This window comes from Marmota marmota, unplaced genomic scaffold (genome assembly GCF_001458135.2).
Source record: "Marmota marmota marmota unplaced genomic scaffold, marMar, whole genome shotgun sequence".
In the NCBI taxonomy this organism is placed as follows: Eukaryota; Metazoa; Chordata; class Mammalia; order Rodentia; family Sciuridae; genus Marmota; species Marmota marmota.
The window spans coordinates 3,661,329-3,675,076 of record NW_025999900.1 but is presented as its reverse complement, the minus strand read 5'-3'; the positions used below and the strand labels follow the sequence as shown (position 1 = coordinate 3,675,076).

Below are 13,748 nucleotides of genomic sequence, written 5' to 3'. Positions count from 1 at the left end.
GAATTTGGGAGGACATTCTGGACAAGAATTGTTCTTAAGCCGTTTCTGGTTCCCAGATCCTTTAACTATTGTCTCCTTGCATTTAGTGAATCTAGGACTAAGATTTCATGGGCTGTGAATGTAGTCAGTGGTAGAGCACTTGCCTAGCATGCATGAGTCCCTGGATTTGATCTCTAGTATCACAAGCAAAAAAAATTTAGGCCTAGCACTTTTTACTTTTATTCTACTGGTATTGAAAGAAGTATGAAAATGTCCAGTTATGATTGCAGATTTGTATTTATTTCTTCCTTTTAGTATTGTCAACTTTTGCTTTATATATTTTGAAGCATCCTAAAGATATTGATATATTTCCATTTAATTGTCCACCCCGCTTTTTTTTCAGTGCTAGGAAATGAATCCAGGGCCTCACATATGCTAGGCAAGCACTCTACCACAGAGCTACATCCCCAGACTGTCACTTTTTATTATGAAATGACCCTCGTTATCTTTTTATGTACTTTTTCCTTTGTGTGTGTGTGTTGTTGTTGTTGTTGGAGGTCTAACCTAGGGCCTTGCACATGCTAGGCAAGCACTCTGCCATTTAGTTATACCCCAGGCCCTTCTCGCTTTAAAATCTACTTCGATATTAATAATTTTACACCAGCTTTCCTTTTGTTAATGTTAGCATAGAATGTATTTTCCCATTTTAATTTACATTTTTCTGTGTTCCTATATTTAAAGTATGTCTCTTGAAAAATGTTTAACATTGTCTTTTTAAAATTCAGTATAATAATCTTACATTTTAATCAAATGTTTATAACATTTGTCTCTAAAGTAATTACTGAAATTGTTGGATTTCAGCCAGTCATATTGTTATTTTATATTTTCCCCATCTGTTTCTGTACCTTTATTAATCCTTTATTGCTTTATTTATTTATTTATTTGGTACCAGGGATTGAACTCAGGGGCACTCAGCTACTGAGCCACATCTCCAGCCCTATTTTGTATTTTATTTAGAGACAGGGTCTCACTGAGTTGCTTAGTACCTCGCTGTTGCTGAGGCTGGTTTTGAACTCATGATCTTCCTGCCTCAGGCTCCTAAGCCAAGGGGGATTACAGGCGTGAGTCACCACACCAATCTCTGTTTTATTTTTGATTCATAAGTTTTTATTTCATTTTCTTCTGTATTGAGCTTTTAATACTTTTTTAAAATATCACAGTTTTCACCCTAAATTTAATGATTACAAAATATATATTTGATTTATTAGTTTCCTTTAAATTAGTACTTTTACAATACGCCCTCAAATAAAGTATTTATGACAGTTTAACTCCATTTACCCATTTCTTGCTTTTGTTCTATTGTTATATTTTACTTTTCCACATGGTAAATAATATATTATTGTTTTTTTTAAACCATCAGTTTTTTTTTTCTGTAAGTATTTTATTTATCACTGAAGAAAAAACACAGCAGCAAGTTCTGTGTTGGCTTTAGTAAGACCAAACAGTTAATCTTTAACATAGCTACTACACTCCAAAAATTGAAGTCAACACAGTCATTACCACAAATTACTTGTTGAAAGAATCTATTCTGAAGAGAAAGGAAATTAGGAAAAAGAATTTAAAGAATTCCTCCAAATCACACATTTATAAATATTATCATATTTAAAATGCTTGAAAGGCATGAAGTCTCCATTAATGGAAAAGCATTTTGCTATTGGCAACAGAAAAAAAACAGTGATAGTTTACCAAATGCTTTAAAATTTAAAAGCTGTACTGTTTTGGGTTTGCACTTGAACAGTATTGTCATTACAATAATGACTGCAGATTGCTTTATACTCACCTCTTCTTAAGTAAAATCTACAGAAAATCCCACTGTATCCAATGTCTGTAATATTTACTGTACTTAGAGTGAACCTAAAAACTTCCTAAATTTAGTTAATAGTAAATACCTCAAAATACCTAAAGAGGTAGGTTTCAACTGCTAATGGTGTGAAAATTGTTTCGGATTCACTGGTTTAAAGGGTCTTCGAATACATTTTAACAGAAGCTTAACACCTCATTCCAAATTAATATCAGATATTTCAAAATCAAACAAATATCAGTTCTATACCAAGATACAGGTGTTACTCCATACCCGACGGGTTTAACCATCAGTTTTAATTTTTGTCTATGCACACATTCCCTTTCTGATGTTCTTCATTCTATTCCACAGTTCTGTGCAAGCATCAGGGATCATTTTCATTCATCTTGAAAAATTGCCTGTCATATTTCTTATAGAGTGATTCTGACATTTTTCCATTTTATCCCCTCTGAAACTGTTTATTTTATCTTCAATTTTTTAAGTACCTTTAGTTTATTTTTTTATGTGCTGCTGAGGATCGAACCCAGTGCCTCACATGTGCAAGGCAAGTGCTCTACCACTAAGCCCCAGCCCCAGCCCCTCATCTTCAATTTTGAAGAGTAATTTCACTGAGTATAGATTTTTGTGTTGTCTGTACTTTCCTTTCAGCCACTTAAGATGTTATTCAGTTATCTTTTGGTATTATAATTTCTGTTGAAAAACCAGTCATCAGTCTTACTTTTGTATCTTTGAAAGTAGTGTGTGTTTTTCCTCTAGCTGCTTTTAATTGTTAGCAATTGACTACATGGGATTCACAGAGCTTATTGAATCTGCCAATTCATGTCTTTCATTGGGTTTAGAAAATTCTTGGGAATTAGTTTTCCAAATATTGATTCTATTCCATTCTGTCTCTACTTTCATTCTAGGGCTGAAGTTACAGGTTTGTTAAACATTTTCAGTGTGTCCTGCATGTTAATAATATCATTTTTTGAATTAAAATTTTCTCTTTTGATAATTTGAATACTTTCTTTTGGCTGAGTGACTTAAATTTGTTAATTCTGGGGGGTGCAATTCTTAGAAGAGTCACCTAAAAAATATGGAAGATAGATTGATTGAACTCAGGGGCACTCAACCACTGAGCCATATGCCCAGCCCTATTTTGTATTTTATTTAGATACAGGGTTTCATTGAATTGCTTAGCACCTTGCTATTTTTTGCTAAGGCTGGCTTTGAACTCTCGATCCTTCTGCCTCAGCCTCCAGAGCCACTGGGATTACAGGCGTGCACCACCACACCCTGCTAACCTAGTTTTAGGATAGAAAATATTACCAATATGTGCAATTGGTAATCAAAGAAGTACCAAATTATTAGCTGCTTATATCAAAGAACATGATTTAACAAGTTTTTACATATGCTATTCTTTGTTGTGCATTATTATTTCTTTTTTTTATATTTATTTTTTAGTTTTCAGCAGACGCAACATCTTTGTATGTGGTGCTGAGGATCAAACCTGGGCCGCACACATGCCAGGCAAGCGTGCTACCGCTTGAGCCACATCGCCAGCCCATGCATCATTATTTCTAATTCCTTATTTCCTCATCAAACTCCAATTGAAGTCCCACTTAGGGATTGTTAAAATAAGAATGTTTATCCATATGGATCCTCTGGATGATCACAGTATTTCCACAGTGGCATATATTCATATCTAAATTTCACCTCAAGAGGATTGTTTCACAATGATGTCCCCTAGGGGAATTACACAAGGATTAACACTGGCTTGTTTTTCTTTCCATTTCTCTACCATTTCTAATCTCTTCCTAGAAATAGTTAGATAACTGCCTAGCTCTTTTCATAAGAAATATGTTTTTACTTGATACACTTTTAAATTTATTTTGAATGGAGGCATTTAAAAGTTATTTTTAATTAATTGAAAATTAGTTGAGTTGGTTTTACAATATTGTTATCTACTTTTATCTTACACAGAGTACATCTGGTTGAAAGAGAAAAAGCAGAGCGAAAAGCTGATCTTTTGGAGAAAATGTTGTCAGGCACTAGCAGATTCCCTTCTTATATGACTATGAAAGGACAAGAAAATTTATTGGATGTTTTCCCAGTGAAGGTGAGAACAAATTCCAATTAATCTCTGAAGAAACAGGATTTTTATTACCTATTGTTACTCCAGAAGATAATGGGTAGAGTTGAGTAACTTATTGGTTAGTTCTGTCTCTCTCTCTCTCTCTCTCTATTGGGGATTGAACCCAGGAGGGTTTTACCACTGAGTTACATCCTTTTTTGTTTTGAGACAAGTTCTCACTAAGTTGCTGAGACTGGCCTCAAACTTGTGATCCTCCTGCCTCAGCCTCCCCAGTCACTAGGATTATAGGCATGCACTCCCACACTCAGCTGCCCTCTTCTTAATGGAAGATGAAAAGAAGGAGGAGAGTGTGGCAGGCTGGAGGCTGTTCTGATACATGGAAAGAATATGCAAGAAGGATCTGAAGATCTCTCTGATTCTAAAGAAAAGGTTAGCGGAAATGGGGCTGTGAGATAACTGGGAAAGAGGTGATGGTGAGAGTGAAATATCGGATTTGTTTGCGTGTTTGTTTTTGCAGTGCTTGGAATCAAACCTGGGGTCTCACACATGCTAGGCAAGTGCTCTACCACTGAGCTGTACTCCTAGCCCCCAAAATATTGGAGTTTAAATTTCTGGTATGGATTAGTACCTGCGGTTGACAAAATCTGGGTTAGTGCATCTGAGTGTAGGTGGTTGAAGAGGAGAATAGAAGTGAAGGTCACTGGGGCACAGGAATCATGAAGCTAAATTGGTGGGTCATCTCCATTGGTCATTGACATCTAGAATGATGATGTAAGTTGGGTTTAGAGGAAGGAAGTGAGCCTGGGCTTTAGGTAGACAGTGATTGATAGGATGAGTTGAAGGTATTATAGAAGTCTGAAGGAAAAGAAGGGGAGCCAGATGTTGTCCAGGAAGTGGTGAAAGTTTATTGTGAAATCCTTAGTTTATTATATAATGTGAATCTAGAACCAGGCATGGTGGCACACACCTTAACCTCCCCCCCAGTTACTCAGGAGGCTGAGACAGAAGGATCCCAACTTTGAGGTCAGCCTCAGTAACTTGATGAAACTCTGTCTCAAAATAAAAAATAAAAAGGGCTGGAGATGTAGCTCAGTGTAAAGTGCCCCTGGGTTCTCTATCTAGTAGCAAATAAATAAATTAAAATGTTTAAATCTGAATGTAAGATAAGATCCTATACGATCTGATTAATGGGAGGAGTTTCATTAAAAAAAATTCAGCAACTACTTTCAAAGTATTTTGAAGTATTCTTTATTTGCCCCTCTCAAGTAATTTAGAATTCACAGTCTCTCTCTCTCTCTCTCTCTCGCTCTCTCTCAAGTATTGTTGTAAAACTCACACATTTCTGAAAAACTCTCACAGAGTCAAAGTTCATGCAGTTCTGACCTTTTCTTCCCTTAGTCTTTATTCCTGTGGCTGTTTCTTCCTAAGCTTTTAGTGATACAAACCCACCATTACTTCCACAATTCTTGCTCTTCTTGAATTTCTCAGTTTCATAACAAAAAGCCCAGAAACTGAACTTGCTTACTTAGCTCCCAGAACCGAAGGTGACAGGAAGGTGGGAAGAAAGTCTTGTTGAAGTTATAAGGTGGAATTCTGCTGTGGGAAATAAGGGAAAGAGGTACATGCATTATCTGTAATTTTTTTTTCCTGTCATGTTTACAATGGAAGCAGAATGACTACAGGAGCATAAAGGAAAGGTTAGGGAAAAGAAATATGACTTTCATTTATACTCTCATGTTATCAAGGTTGTTTTTATTAAATTATATATGATAATCATAACTCTTTAGGAAAATATTCAATTCTCTGCCAATTTTTCACTAATGGTCTTAGCATTCATTGATGATTTAAAAAAATTTTAGTTGTAGATGGGCACAATACCTTTATTTTATTTATTTTCATATGGTGCTGAAGATAGAACCCAATGCCTCATACTTGTGAGGCAAGCACTCTGCCACTGAGCCACAATCCCAGCCCATCACTGCTGATTCTTGCTTAGATCAGTTATTACATTAGGAGTTACAAAATGATGATGATGATTTTTTTTACATTCCTATCATTCCTTCTACACTTTTTAGCTCAATTTTTTCTACCTTCATCAACTGGGGATTTTTGGTTAGCTGCTTCTTTAAGCTTAATTTCTACTTTTGCTGTTCCCATTTGTTATTTTGAATATATGCCCAAGTTTCTCTTGTGAATCTTAATTCTTTCTCTTGAGGGTCTCCTGAAGTTTTGTGCTACTACTATATTTTGTAGTTCAAAAGAAGGAAAATAGAAGTCTCTGTATTTAATTTCAAGTGAGAAGTTTAACTTGTGTGCATATTTAGGACAAGACAGAAGCTTTCATGGCTAACAACTTTGAGAGAGACATTTTTCATACTGAAGAACCAAATCACAAGCAGAAAATTTGGGATGGATGTCAACAAGATTTGATACAAGAGGATAAACAAGCACCAGAGTTAGACAGACAGCCATATTCATGCGGATGGGAAACTGAAACCGCACAATCTCAATATCAGAATTTCCTCAGTCAATTGTCTACTCTTCTGAGTGATAGCATTGTTCCCATACCAGCCACAGAGGAAGCTGTGAAAGAAAAGATACTGGAAATCAGTGAAAATGAACTCTCTTGGAAATCTGTAAGTACATCAAAAAAAAGTTATTTTTTCCTATTTGATTCTTTTAAGATATAGACTTTGCTATTATCTAATTTAGTATACTGTATGGCTCTGACTTGTAATTTTGATTGTATTTCCATAGTGAAAGAAGAGAAATAGGTCATCTTACGACACTGGAAAAAGTATAGCATAGTCACTAAGAGCACAGAGGCCTGCTATGAATCCCAGCTCTGCCCTTAGCTAGCTGTGTGATCCTGGGCAGATTACTTATTCTCTCTGTGCCTCCATTTCATCTGTAAAATGGTGGAGAGGGGTATAGTTCCTATCTCACAGAGTGGTTGAAAGGATTGAATTGGTTAATACATGGTAAATGCTTAGTACAGTTTGGTATAAGTTCAATAAATATTAACTTAAAAATATTGCTATGGGAAGACAGTATTTTCATAATGCTCCAACACTGGTTAGTTTAGTTGGTGCAGTTAAACAACTTTTCAGGTCTGGGGTGTAGCTTACTGGTAGAGCATGTGCTTAGCATGAATGAGGCCCTTGGCTCTGTCCCAGTATCAAAAACACATTCATAAATAAATTTCAGATCAGTTAGTTTAATTTACTGGTCAAGTCTATCAAAAGACTGAATCAACATGTTCATGTGGATATATCTTCTTGTCCGTGTCCAAATCATTTTAGTAAAATTTTGTGATTCCTCACCCTGGAATTCAGCTGATGATAAGTATTTCTTAAATTCAATGTGTTAGTGAAACCTACTGCACAATAATCTGTGTTCCAATTTTGGGTTTTTGGGGGTGGGGGCAGGGACAGTGGCAGTGCTGAGGATTAAACTCAGGGCGTTGTGCATGCTAGGCAAGCACTCTACCACTGAATTATATTCCAACCCCATCCATTTAAAAAAAAAACAAAACCAAAAAACTCTGCACACTTAAAATTCACTATACAACTTCCTCAGTACTAAAAATCTCTTAAAAGTATCTCTTAAAAGGCTTCCCTATTCATCTATTTTGTAATTTAATGTCATCACAAAATCAATATAATTAGAACATACAGTTTTGAAATGATGCAGAAAGCATGGATCATCAGGAAGTTTTTGAAAAATATCTCCTTTTTTAAAAAGAGAACAGAAGGCCTACAGCAGGAAATTCAGATGCTCACTAAGCAATTGGAACAGCTGCATCAGATTTACGAAGAAACTGCTCAAGAATCACCTCAGGGTGGAGAAAATTATAGGGAACAAAAAAAACCCTTGAAACGTCTAGATGGAAACATTGGTATCAATGACTTTTTTCAAAGGAAATCAGACTTGGACAGGAATAAAGTAAGAATATACTGAAGCATAGGCATTTCTTTGATAAAGGAAATGATCATATTTTATTTTATTAATGACCTTAACATTATTTAATGTTTAAAGCTATTCATACTATATATACTTCTCTTAATGGAAAAGGGGAGGATTTGCTATAGATCCTTGAAGTTTCTGATTTTATCAAAAAGCCTCTCCTCTTTCCATATCTCCATTTCCTTACTGTGCACATATTTGATGTTTATTATGACAGATATGTTAATAAATATCTTAATACACTTTTAGAAGAGAATTAGAAGGAAAGGAATGCCAAGGAATGATTCTCTAATGGTGGAATTTCAGGCACTGTGACAGCTAAATATGATGAGTGTCAGTGAGGTGCATTGATGATATTCCTTGAATAATCACTGTATAAACTGTTATCTTCTCCAATTTCTGCTTCCCTGAATGTATAAGGAAAAAGGCAGTCCTAAAAGTGGGATGGAAACGAGTAGGTTGCAATTCAATTTGTTTTCAGGAAGTCCTGTTTCTATTTTGCTACCTCTTCACTGAATTACCTGTTGAACCTTAACCTATTTTATACTATTTCTATAATTGCTGTGGCTCAAGGTGTAATATCACTCACTTATTTACTAATGACTCAGTTGGCCTTTCAGCCCATTCATGCATCCAATATACATATATATATATATGCACACATATGTACATTTTTTTTAATTTTTAAATTTTTGTGGTGCTGAGGATTGAACCAAGGCCCTCAAGTACGCTAAGTAAGCACTCTATCACTGAGCTATATCCTCAGCTCCAATCCAATATTTATGGAACTCTTTTTTTTTTTTTTTTGCAGTGCTGGATGGTAGGCAAGCATTCTACCATTGAGCTATACCTCTGGCTGGAGCTCTAAGTTTTTCTTCCAGCACTTTAGGAAATGGTGTTTTTAAAAAAATACCCATAAACCAATACAGTGGTACATACCTATAATCCCATCTGTGTGCAACTTTACCTCTAAAGAAGCTGAGGCTGGAGAATTGCAAATTGAAACTAGCTTCAGCAATTTAGCAAGACCCTATCTTAGGGAAAAAAAAGACAAAACAAAAACCAAAATAAAAAAACTGGGGATACAGCTCAATGGCAAACTACATCTGGATTGAAACCCAGTACCGGGGGAAAAAAGACATATTCCATAGAATTCAAAGATGAGTGCAGCTTCTATCTCTGCTCTTACATATGTGACTGATAATGATTCATTTCCACACAAAATTATTTTAAATGCTATATTGAAATTTAAGAATATGCAATCCAGGCGTAGTTGCACGTGCCTGGAATCCTAGCTACTCAGGATGCTGAGGCAGAAGGATCGCAAGTTCAAGGGCCAGCCTCATCAACTTAGTGAGACCCTGTCTCAAATAAAAAATGAAAAGGCTAGGGATATAGCTTAATGATAGGGTACCCTAGGTTTCAATTCCCAGTAAAGTGTGTGTGGGGGAAGCTAATAACATGATTTCCACAACCCTTTTAATCATGTTAAAAGATTTTAAGAAAAAAAATAATAATTTTTCAGCCCTCTTTCTTCCTCTTTCTTATCAGTAACCAATTGTGTATACAAGCATTCTTTGTATTAACCAAGAATAAATTGTACCAGAAACATAAAGGACTTATATGAAGAACATTGCAAAATCCTAATGGGGAATATGAAATAAGATCTGCAAATGAAACATACCAAATTATCAAACAATGTCAATCACCAAAATTATAAATATGTAGATTGTTAATATCTGAAAAAGTGACCCATCAGTATATTAATATTTATTTATTTATGGGTACTAGAAATTGAACCCAAGATGCTTTACCACTGAGTCACTTCCTCAGACCTTTCATTTCTCTGGTTGTACATGATGTAGAGTCAGTCGCACCATTTGTGCAATCATACATTTACCTAGGGTAATGAGTCTGTTTCATTCCACTCTCTAACCTACCCCCATGCCCCTTCCCCTCCTCCTCTCCCCTTTACCCAATCCAAAGTGCCTCCATTTTGCCTCCATTTTTCCCATTCTCCCTCCCCCCATTAAGGATCAGCATCCACTTATCAGAACATTTGGCCTTTGGTTTTTGGGGATTGGTTTACTTTGCTTGGCATGATGATGTTCTCCAACTCTATCCATTTACCTGCAAATGCCATAATTTTATTCTATTTTAATGCTGAGTAATATTCCATTGTGTACATATACCACAGTTTCTTTATCCATTCATCTTTTGAAGGGCATCTAGGTTGGTTCCACAGTTTAGCTATTGTGAATTGAGCCTCTAAAAACATTGATGTGGCTGTGTCATTATAGTATGCTGATTTTAAGTCCTTTGGGTATAGACCAAGGAAGGAGTGGGATGACTGGGTCAAATGGTGGTTTCATTATAGGTTTTCTTTTTTTTTAATATTTATTTTTTACTTTTACTTATACAATATCTTTAATTTTTATATTTATGTGTTGCTGAGGATCAAACCCAGTGCCTCACACATGCTAGGCGAGCACTCTGCCACTAAGCCACAACTCCAAACCTCATTCTAGGTTTTCTAAGGAATCTCCATACTACTTTCCAGAGTGGTTACACCAATTTGCAGTGCCACCAGCAATGTATGAGTGTGCCTTTCCCCTCACATCCTCACCAACATTTATTGTTGAGTGTATTCTTGATAATTGCCATTCTGACTGGAATGAGATGAAATCTTACAGTAGTTTTGATATGCATTTCTCTAATTGCTAGAGATGTTGAACACTTTTCATATATTTGTTGATTGTTTTTATATCTTCTGAGAAGTGTCTGCTCAGTTCCTTAATCCAGTTATTGATTGGGTTGGTTTTGGGGTATTAAGGTTTTGGAGTTTTTCATATATCCTGCAGATTAGTGCTCTATCTGATGTGCATGTAATAGAGATGTTCTCCCACTCTGTGGGCTCTCTCTTCACGTTATTGATAGTTTCCTTTGCTGAAAAGAAGCTTTTTAGTTTGAATCCATCTCATTTGTTGTTCTTTTAAACGTGTTCTGTGGAATTAATTCTTCATCTGCCATTAAGTGAAATGTAGGGCAAGGCTGTGTTTTTTTGTTTTTTGGGTGTTTTTTAGTCCATACATTTTTAATAACAGGATTTCTCCTGGGGATATTTAAACAGACTATAAAAAGTACATAGAAAATTTTACTATTTAGTATGCTTAACTCCTCTTTTGACCAAAATACAGTACAAGAATTCCAGACTTGCCTGAAGACAAGATAGAACAAGGGCTGTTTTTATTTTTAACTCTTTTGATTGTTGCTTCTGGTAGTACCTTCATTTCCCTAAATAATTTTATACTACTACATCTTGAATTTTCTATTTCAGACATTATCTGTTGATTTCATATTAAAGTTTTATCTCTCTTATACCACTTTCCCATTTAGCTATTTCCCAAATATAGTTGATATATTGATATTTGGGGAGAGATCCATAATCAATATTTACTTCACTATGACAACTAAATATTTACAAAAGTTACAAAGTACTATGTTCTTGTTACATATCCTTTCTTGCATTGCACTTTTCCTTAGAGTGAATATACCTTCCTTGTGTTTTCATATGTGTAATTTTCAACATTCATTTGTTTTTCCCTTAAATATTATAACAAATGATCCACTAGTCTATAAAAATATGACATTTTTCCCTCTCTCTCAAAATTTTCATTTTCTTCCTTAAGACTGGGGATCTTGATTTTTACTCTATGGGTCTGGACCCAGCTGTGATCCTGTGACTTTTCTTCTCTAATCTCTGAATCTCATATCTTCTTCTTCTTCTTTTTTTTTTTTTTTGGTTTACTTTCTCATTTTGCTTGGATACATCCTCCAAGAACTTCCTAAGAAATGATACCGTGGGAAAGATACTTTTTCTTTGAGTACTTGCATAAATAAAAAGGTCTTTAAAAAAAATCTTCACATTTGATTGATAATTGAGTTCACACAGAGATTAGAAAACATTAATTCTTCTAATTATCTTTGGGGCTCCAGTGTTGTTATTGAGAAAAATGTGCCATTCTTATTTTTGTTATCCAGTGTTATCTATTTTGTTTCTTTGAATGTTTTAATACATTTGCTACATTTGTCAAGATATTTTAAATAACTATTTTTTTTTCTCATAATAAAATTAATTCATGTGCATTATAAAGATTTATAAAGCACAGAATAGGAAAAGAATAAGACCAAAATCACCAGTAATTCCACCATTTGGAAATAACTGGTGTTATCATATATCATATTATAATGTTTTCTTTTGATTACTTTCCATACATATTATTTTTGTCTGGTTTGTTTGTTTGGTACTGGGAAGTGAACCCAGGGGTATTTTGCCACTGAGCCACATTCCCAGCCATTTTTATTTTTTATTTAGAGACAGTGTCTCACTAAGTTACTCAGGGCCTCACTAAGTTGCTAAGGTTGGCTTTGAACTTGCAATCTCCTGTTTCAATCTTCTGAGTCACTGGACTCACAGGAGTGTGTCACCATGCCTGGCTCTTCATGCATTTTTTAAAAAATATTTTCTTAGTTTTAGATGGACACAATAACTTTATTTATTTTTATGTGGTATTAAGGATCAAACCCAGTGACCCACACATGAGAGGTAAGCACTCTATTTCTGAGCTACAGCCCCAGCTCCTCAGTGCATATTTTTAACAACTGAGATAAGCATAGTTTTTCTTAATCCTGTTTCTTTCATTTAACTATATATTATTATTTTCTTTTAATAAATATTTTTAAACAATTTCTAGGGAATGTATTATTACCATATGTAATTTTCCTGACATTTGTATTTCTTTTATTTTTCATTATGAATAGAGTAGTAAAGAATATCTCTGTACATGAATCTTTATACAAATACTCATTATTTTCTTAGAATACATTCCTAGAAAAGAAGAATTAATCTACACTATTGCTAAGTATTTACAAATTGTCTGTTTAACTGTTACCCTTGATAGCAATAGACATCACTTTTATTGTAGCATTTTTGTCTCCCGATTATCTTAATAATGTGTATTTATGTTGAAAAGATATTTTACTTATGTAAATATTGTTAAGCCTACAGTTTATTGTTCTAGAATAGATTGGTATCATGCTAGTATAGAACATTTTAAAGCCAATTATTTATTTCAATACTGTTAATTTCTGCAAAGGAAAACTTCAGAACTCCGAATTCTCAAGTAGATAAGCATAACAAGAAGTTCAAACAATTAGAAATGTTGTTGAATATTCGGCAAAATTTACAGATTATTACAACGCCAATATTGGAGGAGAAAATTCAGAAACTTCAGAAACAGCTCAGTGATTTGAAATTATCAAATAAAAATATGAAAACTCAACTGACAAAAATAAATGTCCTTAAAGTAAGTAAAGGAAATGAAGTTTTCAAAAATTCATAAAAGTTTTGGTCCATTCCTATTTAACTGCATTAGCTCTTATTGAACTTTTTAAAGAACAAATAAATTAAAATAATTTTATATACAAACAGAATAATATGTAACATTAATATATAATATGTTATTCTATAATATGTATTACTATAGGAAAATAAAATTGGATGCCTGTGAATCCATCAATCATTTTAGAAAACAGAATGTTACCAATCCCACTGAAACCCCCAGGTATCCTCCTCCCTGTTTCTCAAAGGTAACTGGTAGTCTGAATGTTATGATTTTAAATCCCTTGCTTCTTTTCGTTTTAGTTTTATTGTAGTTTCTTATTGGGTTAATGGATATTTTTTTTCTCTTCTTTGGAGCTAGATTCAGTTTTCCTATATCAAAAGTAGATTGTGAGTTAAGCCAAATACACACTAAATAATTGATCAACTGATATGCTATTTTATCACCAATATTTTTCTTACTGTAG

The 13,748-nt window shown here is 34.4% G+C and overlaps 1 protein-coding gene across 1 annotated transcript in view; it reads left to right on the top strand.

Moving 5' to 3' along the window:
* Positions 1-13,748, top strand: part of LOC107143387 (coiled-coil domain-containing protein 170-like) — a 47,014-nt gene that overhangs the window by 28,984 nt on the left and 4,282 nt on the right. The window contains exons 7-10 of the mRNA XM_048798488.1: positions 3,803-3,938; positions 6,239-6,550; positions 7,659-7,859; positions 13,037-13,246. Of these exons, the coding sequence (XP_048654445.1) occupies positions 3,803-3,938; positions 6,239-6,550; positions 7,659-7,859; positions 13,037-13,246 (859 nt within the window). The remainder of the gene's footprint in view (positions 1-3,802; positions 3,939-6,238; positions 6,551-7,658; positions 7,860-13,036; positions 13,247-13,748) is intronic.